General features: G+C 48.5%; 1 protein-coding gene across 1 annotated transcript; it reads left to right on the top strand.

The window, feature by feature from the left end:
* The first annotated feature begins 339 nt into the window (after window positions 1-339).
* Window positions 340-21,826, top strand: LOC128791513 (deleted in malignant brain tumors 1 protein-like). The gene is given in 22 exon segments (XM_053949233.1): window positions 340-355; window positions 3,452-3,469; window positions 5,536-5,847; window positions 8,835-9,146; window positions 9,572-9,613; window positions 10,369-10,680; window positions 10,735-10,769; window positions 10,992-11,142; window positions 11,578-11,889; window positions 12,314-12,380; window positions 13,046-13,434; window positions 13,773-13,814; window positions 14,258-14,569; window positions 14,908-14,949; window positions 15,393-15,704; window positions 16,043-16,084; window positions 16,528-16,839; window positions 18,372-18,579; window positions 18,905-19,116; window positions 19,317-19,489; window positions 19,596-19,984; window positions 20,620-21,826. Coding segments are annotated over 22 exon segments (4,296 nt in total). The 3' UTR covers window positions 20,906-21,826.
* The last annotated feature ends 829 nt before the right edge of the window (window positions 21,827-22,655 follow it).

The following is a 22,655-nucleotide window of genomic DNA, read 5'->3' as shown; positions in this document are numbered from 1 at the left end:
CACTTGTATGTGTGAATTCATGGCTAACACACTGCTGGGTTGGAGAATGTGACTTCTGACAAAGTGACTTTGCCAAGCAATGATTCCTGCTCTTGCTCTCACACATTTCTACACCTGGAATGGGTGGGAGGGAGAGAATGTACATAAGTTCCCATAAGGAAGTGTGATCTCTCTCCATGTGAAAACAAAATAAAAAACAATAAAAAGGAAGAATTTATTTGGAAGAAGCTACTTAATACAGGTAGAAAGGTCACTGGTATTGATTGAGAAATGCCCTTCTTGAAATGTTCCTGTTTTCCAGCCAGCTGTGAAAGAGGTAAGTTCATTTGGAACTGAGCAATGTCAGATGTGCAAGGTGAGCCAAAGTGGTGACGTGTGAGGAAGGTGAGCTGTACTCTGGGGTGACAACCTGACCTGACAAGGAGGATATGGGCAGCTCTGACAGGAGCCAGCACCACAGCCTGTACCATTTGTTCCTTCAAGTTGTTGCCTTCTCCTCGTGATTCCAGTCAGGGATCTCTTCACGTCTCCATGATGTAAAGAAGGGATCACACAGGTAGGGGCTGGCACTGCACACAGAAAGTGAGAGGTTTTTCCACACTTGAGGAACAAGGATTTAGGGTCCTCCTTCCCCACTCTGCCTGCAGGCACATGTGGAGGGCAGAGCAGCTCAGGAGGCTGACCTGCCTTCACCTGTTCTCTGGACCAGAGATTGTCCTGGCTCAGAAGGATCCAGCCATCTGCTCAGCACAGCAAGGACTGCCCTGGACCTGGGCTTTCCCAGCTCTCTAGAACAGGACCTTCCCCTCTCTCTTCTCTGACCTGCTGTATCCTCCTTCCCCTGTTCCTGCTGCTGTGGTGTTGCTACCACACTCTTTTGCAAGGTACAGCTTGATGGCACTTTTTTACACTTCTCCTATTCTCTCAGTATTATTTTTGCCAGACAAGCAGAAAGATCCCAGGCTTAGATCCTGGTGTCTCCAATCCTCACCATCCCTGTGCTGTTCAGGGCTGAGTTTTCCCATAGCATGTCTGTGCCAGGGCTCCCAGATGGAGAAATACCAAGGCTGGATAAAAATACAAGGTAGAATTACCAAGTCCACTGGTTTCCATGTTAAATATTGCTGCAGAAAGCATTGCCAAACAGTTCCGGTGGTAGGTGTTTCAGACTCCTCCTCATTTCTTTCTATCTCCCTTGATCCATGAGCATTATAGAAATGCAGGATTCAAGAAAACTGGGTTTGATGATAAGGAAAGGGTCATGTGCCTGGTGAATAATCTCTCTGCCATAAACCTTCCTGTCTGGATTCAGATTATCACTCCTTTGTGGAGAAGTCTGGATATCTTTTTTCCAGCGTAGACACTTCCCTATAGTCATATAGTCTTGTTTGCCCTTCCACTGGTTTCCATTTTTACCTTTAAAAACCCAGTATGTTTGCAAAGTGCCCTCACAAATGTCAGCTGAAGAAATGGTGTTTTCAAGGCTCAGTGCAGCTTCATTCAGAATGATGTGCTGGGAAATACCTCAAGCTGCCAGAAGAAGACCTTGAGAACAAAAGTGTGTTACTGCAAGAGATTTATCTAGTCAGTGGGAAGGGTGAAATACTGTATGGTTTTTGCACTAATTAACTAAGTTTAATTAAAACAAATTATTTCTCTCTTTCCACCATGCAGAGATTGTCTGATAATAAAGATCTCTAGAAATATGTAGATTTTTGAAATTAATAATTTATTAATGAAGAAGGTAGTGAAGAGTTCAATCAATCAATCAATCAAACAATCAATCTTGATCTTTTACCTGGGCAGCTGAAGACTTTTTTTTGCACTTGAAACACCTGGGAATCCCTTTCGTGTTCCCCTTCCTCCTCACCCTTTTCCAGTTATTGCAAGGGTTTGGAGAAGAACCGTGATCCATCACTCACTCTTGCTTCACTGATGGCAGTGTTTGATTGGCCGGCCAAATAAACTGGATTTTTCATTCTTGTCCGGGTGTCAAAACCAGAATATGAATAGTGAATACCAGGTGTTGTGTACATATCCTCATTCATGTGTAAATGTGGTTGTTTGGATAAAGAAGAAACATATTTACCATTCTGAATGTTCACTTTCATGGCTTCCAAAGTTATCTTTGGCCTCTTATATTTTTCACTTCCTTCTTCCATTCCAATGATATTGGCCTTTGTGGAAAGATGTTTTAGATCATTCTCTTTTCCCCCTGGGCTTTGGTCTTCCTGCCTGATGACTGTCCTTGGAGGCAATAAATTCATATGTGGCAACAATTTTAACTGGTGATAATTCCATCCAAGACATGATGGCTGTGGAGGTAGGGATGAGATGGAGAACAATGTTCTGACTCTTCAGTATCAGGGTGATCATCAGAATTTCTTGTTAAATTGTTAGAAACACAGAAACAGAGGAAAGTAACCACTCTGGCAAGAGAGTGATGAATGAGAATTAAGCATTATTTCATATTGTGGAAAAACCTTGGATTCATTCTTCGAAGAATGATACAGCTGTAAGTGTCACGATGTAAAATTAAACAAGGAATATATTAAGACATTTTCTTAATCTGAAGAAATCGGAACTTTTTTCCCGCTATGTGCTGGTTCAAAGGATCAGATGAAATTTTAGAACAAAATTCGTTTCAAGCTATGTAATTTCCTTCGCTAGGCCTGAAACCCACTGATTTTTTCCACAGTGTTTGCACAAAAAGTTATCAGTTGACCCTGATTCTCAGACACTTCCTTGCAATCTGTCAGTCTGTGAATTTTGACTGGAACTTTGACTTGTACTTAAATGTGCCCCAAAAGAATAGATTTATACTGGGGCTGGAGCTGTTGACTTCAGCTGCAAGGTTCTTCAGAGACCCCCCTGGTCTTAAACAGGACCACCAGGTCTGATCTTATTTTATTTAAAGTCTGCCAAAGCTTTAGCACATTCATGGTTCCCCAAGGAGACCTGCCACATTAGTTGGCAAGGGTCTCTTGTTATTTTGCTGGAAGAAACCCATTTAAGTTTCAAGATTCCACTACCATCCCAATACCTGACCAGGAACCTACTCATGAAAGAAAAATGCTGAGATGCATCAGCCAGAGTTGAAAGGTATCTTTGGACAGGAGCTCTCTTTTTTTTTTTGGTACAATGAGATGATTGTGAAACCTATGATAGCATAAATAGTTCCTTCCAGGCAATGGAAAATGTTACTCTTGAGATATTGTCTTTTTGCAAAACCCAGGAAGTTACAAAATATTAAATAACAAATCAAACATATGTTTGTTTCAGATTAGAGGACTGTGGTTGTTTTATTGTTCTGCTGTAGAAAAAGAGACCTGTAGAGCCACTCCCCTTCAGAAATAGAGACTATATATTGTGAGGTCCTCTTTACCAACAACGCCTGGTGAGATGGGTACCCCCACAATTTTGACATGGCTTCTCTTCTTGGGTCCCGCAGTTCTGGAGGCCAAAACAGGTAAACCACTTAGACTTGTTCCAGGGCACATAAAAAATTTATAAAGACTGCTTGGAGTCCTCTCTGTTGATTCCAAGAGCAGAAATTAGATTCAGGCTGGTATTGGTTTGGGCAAAAGAATAAAGGGGGGATTGGATGAAAGAGCAGAGTTTTGTTCTACTAAAATTATGAACTAATCATCAAAGAGGGTGATAAGAATGGTTTGAACCATTTTGTGGAGTTCATTTTGCTGCCACCGGGTCCTACTCATCTAAGTGCCTTGTATCTCTGCAAGAATTGTGTCTGTGAGTATGCAATGAATGAGGCACTCTTCCAGTTCCAGAAACCTGATCTGAAAATTATGGAAAGATTTATTTCTTTACTTATTTTCCAAGTGTATTTTATTCCAGAGTATACGTGTGCACACATATGCTATATATTTAATATTGCTTGTCTTATTTGGTTCTTCTTGGTATTATGTACAATTTAACAAAATAAACCATGAAGTTAGGTTTTCACACTGTAGCACTGTGGTTAAATGATGGACATCTAAAAACTATGAGAGATTAAATACTTTTAGTTCAACTTTTTTTATGATCATAGAATTTTTCCTTCCATAATCCCTTTCTATCTCCTGAGTGGTTTGGGTGACTTTGAGTTAATAGATCTGTGTACACCTTAGAATAATTGCTGATGACTTTTCTAATGAGTTATTTAAGCTTCGTGATGATAATTTATATTGCCACCGTTCACCTCATCAATTCTCTCCATCTGTCTCCTGCTTTTCTGGTGGTAACTCATCTCACTCTGGCTGCTCTGGATCTTCTCTCTGCTCTCTGCTCTCTGTGTCCCAGAGCAGAGTATTTGCTGTATTCCCATAATCACAGGCTTTTGTCTTTTTGATACCTTTGAAGTGTGAGGCAGGATTCAGCCTAACCAATTTCATCCCCAGCTGATGGTTTTGCTCTCACAGTGATGACAGGCCTTGAATGAAAGCAAATAAAACTGGCTTAGGTCGGCTTTAATTTCCTAATCCCACTCTGACTTTTTGCCAGGTTTGCTGTTTCACCTCTCAGAAATCCTGTGAGAAGGGTTCAGAAATGTGTGTGTTCAAGTAGATATTAGAAGGAACAAGTCAGATATAAGTCAAGGGGCACTTTTATAGCTTTGCCCTTTGAAAGTCATACAAATCAGGGAAAATTTAGTTGTCACCATCTTGACTGTATTTTTAGATCAATAGCAAAGAATTAGGTGCAGTGAAGAAATCCTGGAGCTGTTAACTTTTGAAATTTGTTTTGCTTTGGATGACTTAGTGTTTAATAATAAGGTAAATATATACTTGGCAGCAAAGTAAAATATAACAAGTGCAGCTGCATGTTTTGATTTCCAGAGTGTAAATACTGCAAATCCGAAGTTACAACATTTATTTGCTTGCTTACACTTGATAGTAAAGACTTTAATAAACTTCTTCACCAAAAAATGGATCTCTGAAATCAGGATTTTCATGCTGGTCACACCACAATGTTTAAACAAGACATATAAAACTGAAAAGCAGATGGGCTTTACCTGAATGAATGCAGTAATCAGCTGTATATAGGATAGGTTATTTCTTTATTTCAAACTGTAATAAAATTTTACTGGTATGTAAGAAATAAAGCCACTGAACTCCTATTGAAATCTTTATAATCCTGTTGAGACCATCATCCATTCTGTAGAATTCCTTCACTAAAGTTACTCTTCTAAGAATAGGATCTTCCACTAAAGTTACTCTTATGAACTATAGGATTTGGTGATGTGTGGACTCTCAGTCCTTAAACCTATTCCAAAAATTTCTTTTCTTGCTTAAATCACTTGTGCTTAGCCTGCTGCCTAACTTTACTGCAGGGATCTTGCATATGACATACGTGGATGATTTTGAGAACTGGAAGAGAGGAATAAAATAGGTACAAATCACCTCTGTCCACACAGTACCGGGCTGGGCAACGCCTTCCAGGGACAACAGGGGAAGAAGGCAGAATAGACACTCCTCCCAGTCCCTTCCAGCCTATTTGCCTGACTGTTTTGTGCCCATGCCCTCTCTCCCAAAGCTCCCTATGTCTATCTGGTGAACGGAAGGCACCAATGTGAAGGTCGTGTTGAGATCTACTACCGAGGACAGTCGGGGACAGTCTGTGATGACTTCTGGGACCTCGCGGACGCCCAGGTTGTGTGCAGGCAGGTGGGATGTGGCAAGGCCATTGCAGCTCTAGGAAGTGCCTACTTCGGGCAAGGCTCGGGTGACATCGTGCTGGACAACGTGAGGTGCAGCGGGAATGAGGTGTCCTTGCTGCGCTGCAATCACACGGGCTGGAGGATCCACAACTGTGCCCACTATGAAGATGCTTCTGTTGTCTGTTCAGGTACTCCCACATTTTTCCCCCCCGGTCTTGTTCTTTCACTCCACTGACCCTGCAGAACCAGCATGGACTCGTGTTTTTTCTCATTAAAGCCATGTACAAACTGCACTTGCTCATCCATGCAAAGCAATTAAAAACGCCAAGGATCAGATATACGTCGCAGATATGCAGGACAATCATTCCATCTAATCACCTGGCAGAGGCATTAAGGAAACAGTTCAAAATCAGAGGCAAAGCTATGTCTGATAGGCAAAGTTTATCAGGGAGGAATGGGGTAAGGTGAATTCTTAATGGATTTGTTATGGGCAATAATAATTTCACAATCACAGCTCAGATTGTCATAGCTCACAATTCACTTTTCATAGTTTCCATTTTTCAAGTCTTCCTTTGTTTAGGTCCATTAATGCCTTTTTCCTTTGCAAATATCCATCCATTTGGACTATTCTTTCACTTTGCTGTGTTCATTTTACTTTCCTATTATTTTTTAGAAGAATGTGGGTTATTCATATTTTATTTCCACATGTATCAACAACTGATCATCATGAACTGAGACATGGCTGATGACAACAGACTTTTCAGGTGTTTTGTATCTATATTGCAGTTTTCCACTTTTCCTTAGACAGTAAGAATGTGGAGAGCTGAATCCATACTGGAAGGAAGTGCTTCACCAGTGTTTTTCCCTTAGAAGAAAAGAATAAAAATTGTTATCAGGCCTGGATTAATCTATGTGTGATGTGTTCAGAGCCTTTTTAAATGCCATTTATTTCTTGCTTGCATTCATAGCTCCAGTGCCTTCTATGGGCTGGATGTATCCAACATCAGCCTGGTCCACTCCTGCCCTTGCACCAAGCACCATCCAAAAACCACTGCCCAGACTGTTCCTGGGGATGTTCCTGAGCCTCTGCAGAAGGGCATTCACAATGGGGACAGATCCAAACCCTGCTGCTGCCAGCAGCCCCACAGCTCCCCACTTTTTGCTAGGAGCCTGTAGAGTCTTAGGCTGTGCCTGGGCTGTGGAGTCTTGGGGCTGGAAGCAGATGCCACTCCAGAACCTTACCCTGCTTACCATCTGGAAATACCACTTCCAAGAAAAATTTTAAATTGGCTGTTATCCACCTCCATTCTCTCCATTGACCCCAGATAAGAAGGACTATGCCATCAGAGTAATTGCTCTTGATTTCACTTCATCCTTGAGGATCTGGGCTGGTAGCCACCACACAGACATATCCATTGCACAGTGCTCATGTGTGGAGTGTTTTTCTTCTTTTTTTTCACAGAAGAGTCTGATCCAATACCAACAGAGCCAACACTGACAGACACAACAGACTCAGCACTGGAGGCGACCTCCACAGAAGGGATAGAACCCACAGAACCAATGGCATTTCTAAGAGAGACATCAATGCCAGCATCAACAGTCCTCACAGAGGAGACGACATCCCTTGGTGAGACAGCCACAACTGAATTAACAACCAACACAGGGGAGGTGACATCCCCATTGCAGACAGCCACCATGGGGCCATCAGCCTCCAGAGCAGAGACGTCCTTCCTAGTGGAGATGGCCACCACAGTGCCAATGACAACCCTAGAGGCAAACAACCCATGGCAAACAACCTCCCCAGGAGAGATGCCCACTTCACTAGAGATGGAAGTGTCATCTGCTGCCCTACCACTGCTGATCTCACTGCCTGATATGACAAGCACAGTGAGATTGGACACCACAGTGGTGGAGAGCAAACCAGGTAACCCTGTCCACTGTCACTCACTGTTCTCTTTAGTGCCCCTGGATTTCCTTCCCAGACCTGATTGCACTGCAGGGAGACTCCCAAAATGACAGGACAGAGTTCCATGCCCTCTTCCTCCATTAATTGTCCAGCTCTGCTTTTCATTTCCATTCCATTGCACTAATGACCTCCTTAGCAGGAACATCCAGCCCAATAGACTCGACCAGCACAGTGCCACCCACTAGCATGCCAGAGATGTCCACCTCAACAGAGATGTCCACCGCACCAGAGACGTCCACTGCACCAGAGACAACCACATTCACAAGGATGATAACCTCACCATTGATGAGCACCTCAGAGAAAACATCTATGGGAGCAGAGGAGAGCACACCAGGTAACCCTGTCATCTCTCACTCATTGGTCTTCTTAACGCTCCTGATCTCTTTACAGAGTGACCCGAACCCCTGGCACATGTCCCACTGGTGGATTTTTGTGCCATCCCTTGGAAGCAGCCATGCTGACCTCTCTTGGTAGATGTGGGGCAAGGCAGCAACCTTGGTGCTTTCTGTTCCTGGTGAGCTGAGCATGTACCAAGCAAAAGCCCTGTTTGCACAAAGAGAGCAGAACAAACTCTCCTGGCCTGCAGGAATAGGGTTTCAGAGAGGTGGCAAAGAACAGGACTGAGGGGTCACAGAGCTGGGAGGCTGGGGAAGGACTCAGGGCACTTTGGGCTGGTGTCTCCATGGGAAATGACTGGACAGAGCTTCACTCTCTCTAGTAGCATTAACGATCCAGCCTTGTTTATCATACCAAATGCTGTGGCCACTGTAAGAATTACCTCCCTAGCAGAGGTGTCCGTGACAGTGCAGAAGATCCACAGCATGGATTGCAAGAGGGGAAGGGAGCCCACCAGGTAACCCTGTCCACTCTCACTCACTGTTCAGTGCGTGAAACAGCAAAGTCAAGACGGTCATTTCAGATGAGTGAAAGAGCTCTGTAGGATGTTGTGGGAATCATAGGGGAGGGCTGCTAGAAAATGAGCTACTCTCATCTGCATGACATGTGCTGATCTCTTTGGAACCTTTGTCATTGACACCAAATTCTTCCTTTCATCTGCAGCTCCAGCACCCACCACATCCAGGCCAAATTCCACAGGTAATTCCAGCCCCCCAGCCCCATGCCTGACCTTGCAGCAGCCCTATCACAGTGGCTCATGTGGGCAGAGCAGATGTAGAGCTGGTGTGAACCTGTCCTTGTGCCATGTGCCAGGGCGCAGCGTGCGGCTGTCGGGCGGCAGGAACGGCTGCGAGGGCCGCGTGGAGCTGTACGACGGCAGCTCCTGGGGGACGGTGTGTGACGACCAGTGGGACCTGCAGGATGCCCAGGTGGTGTGCCAGCAGCTGGGCTGTGGCCAGCCCGTGGCTGCACTGGACACTGCACACTTTGGCCTGGGCTCCGGCCGCATCTTCCTGGACGACGTGCAGTGCCGCGGGGACGAGCCCTCCCTCCAGATGTGCCGGCACAACGGCTGGGGCGTGCACAACTGCGGCCACGTGGAGGATGCCAGTGTCATCTGTGCAGGTGCGTGGCCTCCAGAGACCATCAGCTCTCCAGCAGCTCACACCGGATGGGGTCTGGTGTCCTCCATGGGAAGTAGACATGCAGAGCCAGAGCAGAGAGGAGAGCCTGGGGTCTTCTGCTGCGTGGTGCTGAAATATGTGTCATGCAAAATCCCCATTTTTGCACGAAGAGCTCAGAACAGGCTCTCCAGGTGTAGGTGCTCCATGTGGTTGCAAAGAGTAGATTGGTGGGATCATGGCATGGGCTGTACCAAGGACATGTCAGCAGTGGCAGGACTTCCGTGCCCATTCCTCCCTTTATTCCTTCAGCCTAGCACTTCCATATCCATGTCCATGTCCATGTCCACGTCCATGTCCTTGTCCACCCACTGCCACAAGTTTGCTGCCTTTAGTACTCTTTCATTCACTCCCTCTTTTTCCTTGCAGCTGCCAATCCAACCCCTCCTGCTCAGTGGCCGTACACAACAGGTAATTCCTTCCCTCCCAGCATATTTCCAGTTTTATAGTGAGCCCCAACCTGGCACAAGAGGAGAAGAGAGGGGGCCTGCTGGGCTGAGCCTGTTCACTGCAGTGCTGCTGGTCCATTCTGCCCATGGAAAAGGGTCTTGTCATTTGAGGGTTTCTGCCAGGGAGGATCTGATCTCAGCAGAATGGCAGCTGCAGTGGTGCTGAGTCCAAGCCCTGATCTGCCAGACACTCCCTGGCTCCTGGCTGTGAGGCAGCAAGTACCAAGAGGATGGGGGTAATCCCTTCCCTCAAGCCCATGTGCCTGCCAGCCCAGCCCAAGACACACGTATCTGTCCTGATGCCAGGCCACAGCTGTTGCTGTTCAGCCATCAAGCAGAGGTGGCCAGTCCCTCGTGGATACCCTGCCAGGGCCTGTAGCCTCAAACATCTGCAAGGTGTATGAGTGCTATGGGGGGATGTTGCATGATCATGGTGTGCAAAAATGGCTTTTTGGCAAATGCCCCCATGCCCCCAGCAGCTCCCAGGACCCCTAGCCTGTTCTCATGGGATTCCCCAGCAGATTCTTGTTCATTATGCATCAGCCTTCCTTGCACCTAGGATCTTTGTTCGCTCACTCTCCTTCCCTTGGTCTCTTTAGGTTTGCACCACCTCAAATCAAAGTCACTGTTGCCAAACCTCCAAAAGAGTAGGGGAGGTGGGGGCTGTGGATGCTGGGCTGTTGGAAACCTGATGTTGTGCCTTGTGCCGTGTGCCAGGGCCCAGCGTGCGGCTGTCGGGCGGCAGGAACGGCTGCGAGGGCCGCGTGGAGCTGTACGACGGCAGCTCCTGGGGGACGGTGTGTGACGACCAGTGGGACCTGCGGGATGCCCAGGTGGTGTGCCAGCAGCTGGGCTGTGGCCAGCCCCTGGACGCCCCACAAAATGCACACTTTGGCCTGGGCTCCGGCCGCATCTTCCTGGACGACGTGCAGTGCCGCGGGGACGAGCCCTCCCTCCAGATGTGCCGGCACAACGGCTGGGGCGTGCACAACTGCGGGCACGGGGAGGATGCCAGTGTCATCTGTGCAGGTGCGTGGCCTTTTGCTTATCACTCTAAGTGTGTTCTGGGTTCTCTGGGAACAGCCAAGCTGAGCTCCCCTGATAGGGCCAGGGCAGAGGTGAGGCGGGGGTCTTCTGCCACAAGGGGCTGAATTCTGTGCGAAAGACACAATTTTACACAGAGAGGGCACTCCAGACTTCCTGCTTTAGAGGCTAAATGAGGGGGCAAAGAGCAGGAGGGTGGAATTGTTCTTTGGGAAGGATGGGGCAGGACTGGGGACAGGTCCAGCTAGTATAGGAATGGAGGGAAAGGAAGGACCCAAGTTCTCTTCCCCCTTTAGTCCTACAGCTTGAATTTTCACGACCATGTTCATGACCATGTCCAGTCCGTGTCCGTAAACTGCCACAAGCCTCACTTCCCTTTTGTTCACTCCTTCTTCTTCTTTGCAGAAGCCAATCCAAGCGCTCCTTCTCAATGGCCACTCACAACAGGTAGGTCCTGCTCACCCAACTTATGCCCAGTTTTAAAGTGATGCCCAGCCTGGCAAAAGATGAGAAGAAGGGAGTCCAACAGTGCTGATCCTGCTCAGTGCAAGGCTACTGATCCCTTTGGCCCATGACAGCTCCAGGGTGCTTGAAAAGTACCCATAGGGGTTGGTTTGCTCCCAGGGGTTGAAAAGGGTTTTTCTGGAAATGCCTCAGTGAATCTATGACTTCTGCAGCCAGGCAGCTCCAACAAGTCCCTGGACAGGGCTAGACTGCTCTCTCTATGCCTACAGTCTATCCCTGATTACAAGCCCCCCCAATAATATGTGGGCGTACACGAATCCAGTTCATTATCACTGTCGCAAAATCTGCCAAGCAGTTGGGAAGTTCGGGGCTACAGATGTAGAGCTGGTGTGAACCTGTCCTTGTGCCGTGTGCCAGGGCCCAGCGTGCGGCTGTCGGGCGGCAGGAACGGCTGCGAGGGCCGCGTGGAGCTGTACGACGGCAGCTCCTGGGGGACGGTGTGTGACGACCGGTGGGACCTGCAGGATGCCCAGGTGGTGTGCCAGCAGCTGGGCTGTGGCCAGCCCGTGGATGCCCCACGGAATGCTCGCTTTGGCCCGGGCTCCGGCCGCATCTTCCTGGACGACGTGCAGTGCCGCGGGGACGAGCCCTCCCTCCAGATGTGCCGGCACAACGGCTGGGGCGTGCACAACTGCGAGCACGTGGAGGATGCCAGTGTCATCTGTGCAGGTGCGTGGCTTCCAGGGAACACCGGCTCTTTTGTATATCATTCTAAGATGGTTTTGGTGGGACCAGGGCAGAGGTGAGACTGGGGTCTTCTGCTGCCTGCGACTCAAGCTCATGGCATCCAAAATCCCCAGTTTTGCAGAGACAGGGAACAGCAGGCTCTCCACAATTCCTGCTCTCGGCATCCACTGATGGGGCAAAGCAGTGGATTGAGGGATTGTTCTTTGGGGAGGATGGGGCAGGACTGGGGACAGGTCAGGCTGGTGTCACAATGGGGAAAGGAAGGAAAATCTCCACCCTCTCTCCTGGCATTAGGCCTCCAGCTCTGCTTTTCTTGGCCATTGCCACTGAACTCATCACCTCCCTAACAGAGACATCCACCCCTCCAGAAATGACCACCTCAGCATCATCCCCTGCCACAACCCAGGGGTCCAGCACAGCACCACTGACCACCACAGAAGAACTGCCTACCTCAGCAAAGAGCAGCACACCAGGTAACCCTGTCCACTCTCACTCACTGCTCTCCCCACTGCTGCTGATCTCCCTCACCAGAGCTCATTGCACTGCAGGCAGTCTCCCAGCCCTGGGCCTCTCCACTTAGGCCACCACAACCTAAAGTGAGGATGCAAAGAGAGCATGGGGAAGAGCTGGCAAATGAGGCCACTGTGTTTTGAGTCCAGGAACTCTGCAGCTGTTGCGGGTTTAATGAAACTCTTGGCAGAGGGATTGCCTCCCACTGCAACCAGGAGCATCATGCCCAGGGATGAATCTGCCTTCATTCCTTCAATTCCTACATGGGTAGGACGAGAACTATTTCCTAGACATGCTCTCGCACTGGGGATGTGGCTGGAGGAAAGAAAGATGCTGCATTAAATATCTAGAAATGCATGAGAGGTTTCTGTGTGCCCGGGAGTCCTGTGTGAAACAGCACACTCATGATGGTCATTTGAGATGAGCTCTACAGGATGTTGTAGGAATCACAGGACATGGCTCTTAAAAAATGGGCTACCCTCATCTGCATGACATTGTGATGACTTTGTTTGGAACCTTTGTCATTGACAACAAATTCCTCTTTGCATCTGTAGATCCTGAGCCTACCAGAACTACACCATATTCCACAGGTAATTCCAGACCCCCAGCCCCATGCCTGGCCTTGCAGCAGCCCTGTCACAGTGGCTCATGTGGGCAGAGCAGAGGGCAGAGCTGGTGTGAACCTGTCCTTGTGCCGTGTGCCAGGGCCCAGCGTGCGGCTGTCGGGCGGCAGGAACGGCTGCGAGGGCCGCGTGGAGCTGTACGACGGCAGCTCCTGGGGGACGGTGTGTGATGACCGGTGGGACCTGCGGGATGCCCAGGTGGTGTGCCAGCAGCTGGGCTGTGGCCGGCCCCTGAGCGCCCCAGGCAACGCTCGCTTTGGCCCGGGCTCCGGCCGCATCTTCCTGGACGACGTGCAGTGCCGCGGGGACGAGCCCTCCCTCCAGATGTGCCGGCACAACGGCTGGGGCGTGCACAACTGCAGGCATGGGGAGGATGCCAGTGTCATCTGTGCAGGTGCGTGGCCTCCAGAGTCCATCTGAAGGGTTTTGGCTTTCTCCACTGAAGGCAGGCATGCTGACATATCATGGCAGAGATGGGGCCGAGTGATGAGGTGGCAGAAAGTAGATTGAGACACTGTAGAGTGGGAAAGATGGAGCAGGACTGGGAACACATCAGGCTGGTGTCCGGATGGGGAAAAGGCTGGACAGAACTCCATGCTCTCTTCCCCTTTCCATCCTACACTCTGAAATTTCATGTCCATGTCCACATCCACATCCATGTCCATGTCAGTCCATTGTTAGGATCCTGCTGCATTCACTAAACATTTGTTCACTCCCTGTTCTTTGTTGCAGCTCCCCAGCCAACCCCTCCTCCTCAACAGCCACTCACAACAGGTAAGTCCCGCTCACCCAGATTAGGCCAGCTTTTAAAGCCAGCCCCAAGGTGGCACAATAAGAGAAGAAGTGAGTCCAATGCATCTGATCCTGGTCGGTGCAAGCCTGTTTTTTCCCTAATGCCCTGATATCTCCAGGCTGCATGAGTGTCCCCCTCAGTGAATGGGCCAAATGCACGGCTAGCAAAGAATATGTCTGCACATGAGCCAGGCTCTTGAGCACCTCTGTCCCCAGGCAGATCCAGCAGCTCCCTGGGCAGGGCACATGTCACATCTCCATACCCAGGCTCTTGCCTCAGCCACTGTCCTCTCCGAGTCTTCAGGGGCGACACCACCACAGATTGTGGTCACTGTGACCAAAAATTCAGAAGAGTAGGGGAGGTGGTGGGGACTGTGGATTCTGACTTGGAGTGACCCCAACCCCTGCCTTGTGCCGTGTGCCAGGGCCCAGCGTGCGGCTGTCGGGCGGCAGGAACGGCTGCGAGGGCCGCGTGGAGCTGTACGACGGCAGCTCCTGGGGGACGGTGTGTGACGACCGGTGGGACCTGCGGGATGCCCAGGTGGTGTGCCAGCAGCTGGGCTGTGGCCGGCCCCTGAGCGCCCCAGGCAACGCTCGCTTTGGCCCGGGCTCCGGCCGCATCTTCCTGGACGACGTGCAGTGCCGCGGGGACGAGCCCTCCCTCCAGATGTGCCGGCACAACGGCTGGGGCGTGCACAACTGCAGGCACGGGGAGGATGCCAGTGTCATCTGTGCAGGTGCGTGGCCTCCAGAGTCCATCTGAAGGGTTTTGGCTTTCTCCACTGAAGGCAGACACGCTGACATCTCTTGGCAGAGATGGGTGTGAGTGATGAGGTGGCAGAAAGCAGATTGAGACACTGTAGAGTGGGAAAGATGGAGCAGGACTGGGAACACATCAGGCTGGTGTCTGGAAGAGGGACAGGCTGGACAGAACTCCATGCTCTCTTCCCCTTTCCACCCTACAGCCTGGATTTTCATGTCCATGTCCACATCCACATCCGTGTCTATGTCAATCCATTGTTAGGATCCTGCTGCATTCACTAAACATTTGTTCACTACCTGTTCTTTGTTGCAGCTCCCCAGCCAACCCCTCCTCCTCAACAGCCACTCACAACAGGTAAGTCCCGCTCACCCAGATTAGGCCTGCTTTTAAAACCAGCCCCAAGGTGGCATGATAAGAGAAGAAGTGAGTCCAATGCATCTGATCCTGGTCGGTGCAAGGCTGCATTTCCCCTATACCGTTGATATCACCAGGTTGCATGAGTGTCCCCCTCAGTGAATGGGCCAAATGCACGTCTAGCAAAGGCCTTTTCTGCACATGAGCCAGGCTCTTGAGCACCTCTGTCCCCAGGCACATCCAGCAGCTCCCTGGGCAGGGCACATGTCACATCTCCATACCCAGGCTCTTGCCTCAGCCATTGTCCTCTCCGAGTCTTCAGGGTCGGCACCACCACAGATCATGGTCACTGTGACCAAATCTCCAAAAGAGGAGGGGAGGTGGTGGGGACTGTGGATTCTGACTTGGATTGATCCCAACCCCTGCCTTGTGCCGTGTGCCAGGGCCCAGCGTGCGGCTGTCGGGCGGCAGGAACGGCTGCGAGGGCCGCGTGGAGCTGTACGACGGCAGCTCCTGGGGGACGGTGTGTGACGACCGGTGGGACCTGCGGGATGCCCAGGTGGTGTGCCAGCAGCTGGGCTGTGGCCGGCCCCTGAGCGCCCCAGGCAACGCTCGCTTTGGCCCGGGCTCCGGCCGCATCTTCCTGGACGACGTGCAGTGCCGCGGGGACGAGCCCTCCCTCCAGATGTGCCGGCACAACGGCTGGGGCGTGCACAACTGCAGGCATGGGGAGGATGCCAGTGTCATCTGTGCAGGTGCGTGGCCTCCAGAGTCCATCTGAAGGGTTTTGGCTTTCTCCACTGAAGGCAGGCATGCTGACATTTCTTGGTAGAGCTGGGGCCGAATGACGAGCTGGGAGAAAGCAGATTGGGAGATTGTAGAGTGGGAAAGATGGAGCAGGACTGGGAACACATCAGGCTGGGGTCTGGAAGGGGGAAAGGCTGGACAGAACTCCATGCTCTCTTCCCCTTTCCATCCGACAGCCTGGATTTTCATGTCCATGTCCACATCCGCATCCATGTCCATGTCAGTCCATTGTTACGGTCCTGCTCCATTCACTAAACATTTGTTCACTACCTGTTCTTTGTTGCAGCTCCCCAGCCAACCCCTCCTCCTCAACAGCCACTCACAACAGGTAAGTCCCGCTCACCCAGATTAGGCCAGCTTTTAAAACCAGCCCCAAGGTGGCACAATAAGAGAAGAAGTGAGTCCAATGCATCTGATCCTTGTCGGTGCAAGCCTGTTTTTTCCCTAATGCCCTGATATCGCCAGGTTGCATGAGTGTCCCCCTCAGTGAATGAGCCAATGCACGGCTAGCAAAGGCCTTTTCTGCACATGAGCCAGGCTCTTGAGCACCTCTGTCCACAGGCACATCCAGCAGCTCCCTGGGCAGGGCACATGTCACATCTCCATACCCAGGCTCTTGCCTCAGCCACTGTCCTCTCCGAGTCTTCAGGGTCGGCACCACCACAGATCATGGTCACTGTGACCAAAAAATTCAAAAGTGTAGGGGAGGTGGTGGGGACTGTGGATTCTGACTTGGAGTGACCCCAACCCCTGCCTTGTGCCGTGTGCCAGGGCCCAGCGTGCGGCTGTCGGGCGGCAGGAACGGCTGCGAGGGCCGCGTGGAGCTGTACGACGGCAGCTCCTGGGGGACGGTGTGTGACGACCGGTGGGACCTGCGGGATGCCCAGGTGGTGTGCCAGCAGCTGGGCTGTGGCCGGCCCCTGAGCGCCCCAGGCAACGCTCGCTTTGGCCCGGGCTCCGGCCGCATCTTCCTGGACGACGTGCAGTGCCGCGGGGACGAGCCCTCCCTCCAGATGTGCCGGCACAACGGCTGGGGCGTGCACAACTGCAGGCACGGGGAGGATGCCAGTGTCATCTGTGCAGGTGCGTGGCCTCCAGGGAACACCTGCTCTTTTGTATATCATTCTAAGATGGTTTTGGTTGGACCAGGGCTCTCCACAATTCCTGCTCTTGGCATCCACTGATGGGGCAAAGCAGTGGATTGAGGGATTGTTCTTTGGGGAGGATGGGGCAGGACTGGGGACAGGTCAGGCTGGTGTCACAATGGGGAAAGGAAGGAAAATCTCCACCCTCTCTCCTGGCATTAGGCCTCCAGCTCTGCTTTTCTTGGCCATTGCCACTGAACTCTTCACCTCCCTAACAGAAACATCCACCCCTCTGGAAATGACCACCTCAGCACCAGCCCCTGCCACAACCCAGGGGTCCAGCACAGCACCACTGACCACCACAGAAGAACTGCCTACCTCAGCAAAGAGCAGCACACCAGGTAACCCTGTCCACTCTCACTCACTGCTCTCCCCACTGCTGCTGATCTCCCTCACCAGAGCTCATTGCACTGCAGGCAGTCTCCCAGCCCTGGGCCTCTCCACTTAGGCCACCACAACCTAAAGTGAGGATGCAAAGAGAGCATGGGGAAGAGCTGGCAAATGAGGCCACTGTGTTTTGAGTCCAGGAACTCTGCAGCTCTGTGGTAGTGAAGGCAACTGGGTGTCCTATGGAGCTGATGGCCCTTTGTGCCTCATCTCCTGTTTCCACCTCCCTGCCTCCCTGTGATCCCCATTTTATCACTCTGTGCCTCAAGGTGAGGCTATGTCCAGGCCCCAGTTCCTTTCTCATGAACTGCACTTCTCACATGTCTCTTTTTCCTTCACACCACAGCTCCAGTGGCCACCTCAACACCTCCACCAGGTAATGCTCTGCTGTGGCTCTTCTACCTTGGTAATTTGTGGTCTGTCTGTCTCCCTGTTGCACATTTCTGTAAATTTGTCTATTGTCTCTATGATAATATTGCTGCAAGTGTGAGTGATCTTTTTCAAGCAGAATATGAAATGGATTTTCATCTTTAAATGTTACATCTTGTAGCATCTATATTCCGAGGTTGTGCTCACTTTCCTACACAGACACTTTTAGGATTATCTGTGACAAAAATTATGTCATTCATGCTGGCAGGAACACTAAAGCTTTTTGTAGCTATGTTTGTACTTAGGACTTTTCGCAGCAGCCTGAAGGGTTTATTTCAGTCTGAGACCAGAAAACTGCAGTTTTCTAGAAAACTTTCAACTTATTTACCCTCCAAAGACCTTAGTGGAATAAAGAGAAGCAGCAGAGTAACTGATGAGACACTGTCTGTTGAGGATGGTGCTTCCATTTCAACTGTCATGACACCTCCCAGAATTGACCTCAACTCTAAAAAGGGGCAGAAAGCATTCAGGTATTACCAGCCCAGCCTGAAGAGGGTAGTCGGACACCATGGATGGAAATCCACCACTGAGGGAATTCCAAATCCAACATGAAAGCAAACCTAAAGCAAAAACAAATATTAGTTTTGACTCAGCTCCTATAGTCTACCACCTGCAGTCAGCAGGGGGACCTGCTTTTCCACAGCTATGGATGAGGCACATATAGCTCAAGTACACTTTTGTAAGTAGATTCTTTCCCATTTCTTTCTGCAGCTCCTTATTTTTGTGGTGGCTCAGTCTCAGATTCCTCTGGGGTGCTGCAGAGTCCCAACTATCCTGGAAATTATCCAAACGACGCTGACTGCGTGTGGGAAATACAAGTAGAGAACAATTTCCGTGTAACGCTCACATTTAGAGATATTGTGTAAGTAAAACATTGATTCCCTGGGCAAATATCAAAGTCAAAACATACTTGAGAAGTTTGGAATTTAATCTGAAGTAACCAACCTTCCCAATTTTAAAGATACTTCCAATGACATCCACAGTTGGAAGACCAGATCAAAATCTGAATCAATGTCGCATTTTTTTACTCACCATTTTCTGCTAAAGCTGCATAAAAGCCAAATTAAATTTCTGCTGAGAAAACTTTAAATGCTGAAAGACTTTATCACATGTTAGGCAGTGAAATCAGAGTTTCTGAAGTTTTCTTCTGAAATGGATTTGACAAGGTGCTGATGTTTTCCTACCAGGATGCAAAGCAGGACGTGCCAGCATGACTACATTGAAGTCTATGATGGACCTCTCCACTCTTCCCCTCTTCTTGGGAGATTCTGTTCTGGTTCCTTTCCCACATACGTGTCCTCTTCGAACATGATGAGTGTTCGCTTCCACAGCGATTCCAGATACTCCTTCAGAGGGTTTCAGGCTCACTACTCCTCCATTCCAGCAGGTCACAACACCAGTAAGTTCCTGGCCAGTGTTTCTCAACAGACAAGCCTATTTATTGCTTTTGTTTGCAGAATAAATATATGTGGAAATTTAAATATTGTTGTGGAAACTGAATGATGTGCGTGAAATACAGTGGGTTGGAGTGGGAACGGCCTGACTTCCAAATTCAGAAAAAAAATGCCTCTAATCATTACTAAATTCCTCTTCTACCAGCCATTCAGTGCTTGCCGGACTACATGCACGTAGTGGTCAGCAGAGACTACCTCCAGTCTCAGGGCTACTCAGCTCAGAGGGTCACCCTGAACGACAACCGCTGCAGACCGACAGTCACGTCACAGGAGGTTGTATTCAACATTCCCTACAACAGCTGTGGGACAATACAAGAGGTACAGTCCCTGTTTTGGGCTCTCAATTGCATATCTAAGCTTGGCAAGACTTAGATGGAACGTGACAAAAGCACGATTCCTGATTTTAAATTGCATTGTTAAACAGGAGAACAACGACACAATCAACTACTCCAACACCATCAGCGTCTCATCTTCCGGGTACATTATCAAGAGGAAAAAGAACACCAACTTGCACGTCAGCTGCAAAATGCTGAGGAAGAGCTGGCAGCAGGTGATGTACGCTGCTGAGGACACCGTGGATGTGAACGAGTACCAGTTTGGAAGATACAACATGAACATCACCTTCTACGATTCCCCAGCGTTCCAGCGGCAAGTGCGCGGCTCTCCCTACTACATCGACCTCAACCAAAACCTCTACCTCCAAGCCTGTCTTCACAGCTCGGACCCAAACCTGAAGGTGGTTGTGGACACGTGTGTGGCATCACCTGACCCTCGTGATTTTAACACACTGGCCTATTACTTAGTCAGGAATGGGTAAGAGCTTTCTTCAAAGCTAGAAGCACACCTGTCATCCACATTTATTTTGAATAATTCAGCCAACTTGAATGGGGTTAGAACTCGGTATCAACAGACTGTGAAAAGCGGTCTTTGATTTTTTTTATTTTTACAGTATGAGCCTGGGAATAAGAAAATATATTTAGACCTTACTATCATTTCATTTCACTTACTCCATCTTTGTCCTGTGAACAAAATACAAAAAAATGGCAGTGGGAATTGTCATCCTAGAAGTTAAATATTTTAGTAAAACCAGGTCAAGCATTAGACTAATTTTTATGCCTTGCATAACACTGACATTACTAACAATGTGTTTGTTCCCTCTTCATCACTTCAAGTAAAGTATCCTTCTCTTGGAAAAAGAAGAATAGCCAACACTCCAGCTGCTTCATAGTACTTTTAAAAGTCTGTATTTTTAAAGTGCATACTCTGCTATGAAAGTTACATTTTTATCCCACTGCTTTCCTAGTACCCAACTATGATATAATTCAGTTTTAATCTGAATTTCACAGGAATTCATAACAATAAATTGAATCATCTGAATTTTAATTGTGCAGGAATGTGCATGTGCGCATCCGTGAAGACTAATTCCCTCTTTTTTTGCTCCTCTCTAGGTGTCCTAGAGATTCTTCCTATGCCACATACTACTCCCCTTCCAGCCACTTTGCTCGGTTCAAGTTTAACGCCTTCGAGTTCATGAGCCGGCACCCGTCAGTGTACCTGAAGTGCCAGATGCTGGTCTGCAGGCTCGGGGACTACTCCTCCCACTGCTACCGGGGCTGCAGCTCCAGGGTCAAGAGAGACACCAGCTCTGCTGAGGAAAAAGTGGATGTGGTGGTTGGACCCCTTCAGCTCCGAGGAGGGGACGCTCCGAGTGGGATCACCGCGAAAGCCGAATGAATTTCTCTCACGTTTGCTCCAGGATGACCAACGGGCTTCAAGAAAGCCACAGCTCTGTCGTCTGTCACTGAAATCTGCTTTTGCCAACTTTGCCATAAAAAGGAAGAGATCCACACCTTGCCAGCTTCTGCTTTCACCCACGTTTTTATAAAAGTGGAACTTCCCAGGCTGTCCCAAAGGAGAGTTTCCTGTAATCCTTTTTAGTGCTATAACTCCTTGAATTGTGCTAATTAGCTCCAGTCTGATTGTGAATTTGATGGCACTTGGGGATATGGTTTATTGGTGGACTTATTTGTGCTAGTTTAATGGTAGGGCTCAATAACCTTAAAAGTCTTTTCTAACCTAAATGATCCCATGATTCCATGGCAGCCAGCTGGGAGCAAACTCCCAGCTTTCTTGAGAAATATTTCATTCCCTCAGTTGTTTTCTGCTCATGAAGTTTACTTAGTTGAGTTGTCATCCCTGCTAATATGAAGCCTGTCCAAATAGTTGAAAGCAATGAATCTGTGAGCTTGCTTATTTCTGACTTTGATCTGGGAGCCATCCCTTTAACACTGGAACTCTCTGTGCCTTGACCTTCAATATGCTGAGATCAAACCCCAGGAACTTTCACTTGTAGGGCTGAGCTCTTCTAGCAACCAGAATTGTGGCTATACAATATTCTAATTACTCTGAGTATTGCTTTTAGTGCTATATTTCTCATTGAAACAAGGATGGGTCTGTGCTTATTGATAAAATACAGAGATTTCCAAGCTAAAATTAATCTGTTTTGTGAGCAGTGTAATTTATAATCAAAGGAAGGAAGGTTTACAAAGCAATAAATCTATTTTGTCTCTCAAATTAATGTTTCTGTGCTTAAAATAAGAATGTTTTACTGTGTTGAAGAGTGCTGTCTGTTTGATTAAAAATTCCAAGTGGTGGTCTGAGCCCCTGCTTCTGAAACACTACACAGGGCACTTCTAGATATCTTAATATAAAATTTCTCTTAAAATAAACATTTAAATATCTTCCCCCTGCTGCTGAAAATTCCCTCACACCAGTGGTTGGGGCTGTCACCCTCCTGGCAGTTGTTGTTTCTGTTCTTGATGGTTTTCCTGCAAGGCTGGCACTGAAGGAGTGGCTTTCACACGGGATAATGTCAGAGCAAAGGTCAGCATCACTCACTGGATGAATGCAGCGCAAACTTTACACATTAGGAGCCACCAAAATGCTTCACTGATGACAGCCTCACATGTGCCATTTGTGGGAAGCTGTGATATCTTTATCTTCAATAAATTCTGCTACGATGCCTTAGAACAGCTTTGTAATCCTAACACCTCTAAAAGGATTAAGAAACAATTTCAACTTTCATGCCACAACTTGTTTAGCACAATTATTTTATCATGTTTCTCCTCTTTAATTCTCTTCTCACATCATTCTAAAACCATTTATCTAATGCCTCAAAATTCTGTGAGCTGGAGTGAAAATGTGAGAGAGACATCAATAAATGTTTCAAGGTTTATTGAAAGGAAAGAAGATTCCATTTGGTGAGAATGGATCATCTCTGGAAAGGAAATGTAAAAATTGATCTTACTACAGCAACTGGATTTGTGGCTATACAATATTCTAATTATTTTGAGCATTGATTAATATCTTTTCCATTAAGTTTTAACTTCTCTAGGTTGAATAAATCCAAATCCAGAGTATGCTGAGCTGTTAAAGATGTTTCGTTTGCAATCTTTAAGTCTGAAACGCACAATCTATTCTAAAG

The sequence above is a fragment of the Vidua chalybeata genome, chromosome 8, assembly GCF_026979565.1.
Source record: "Vidua chalybeata isolate OUT-0048 chromosome 8, bVidCha1 merged haplotype, whole genome shotgun sequence".
Taxonomy (NCBI): domain Eukaryota; kingdom Metazoa; phylum Chordata; class Aves; order Passeriformes; family Viduidae; genus Vidua; species Vidua chalybeata.
Note: the sequence above shows the minus strand (reverse complement) of the source record. Positions and strands in the feature narration are given on the sequence as shown.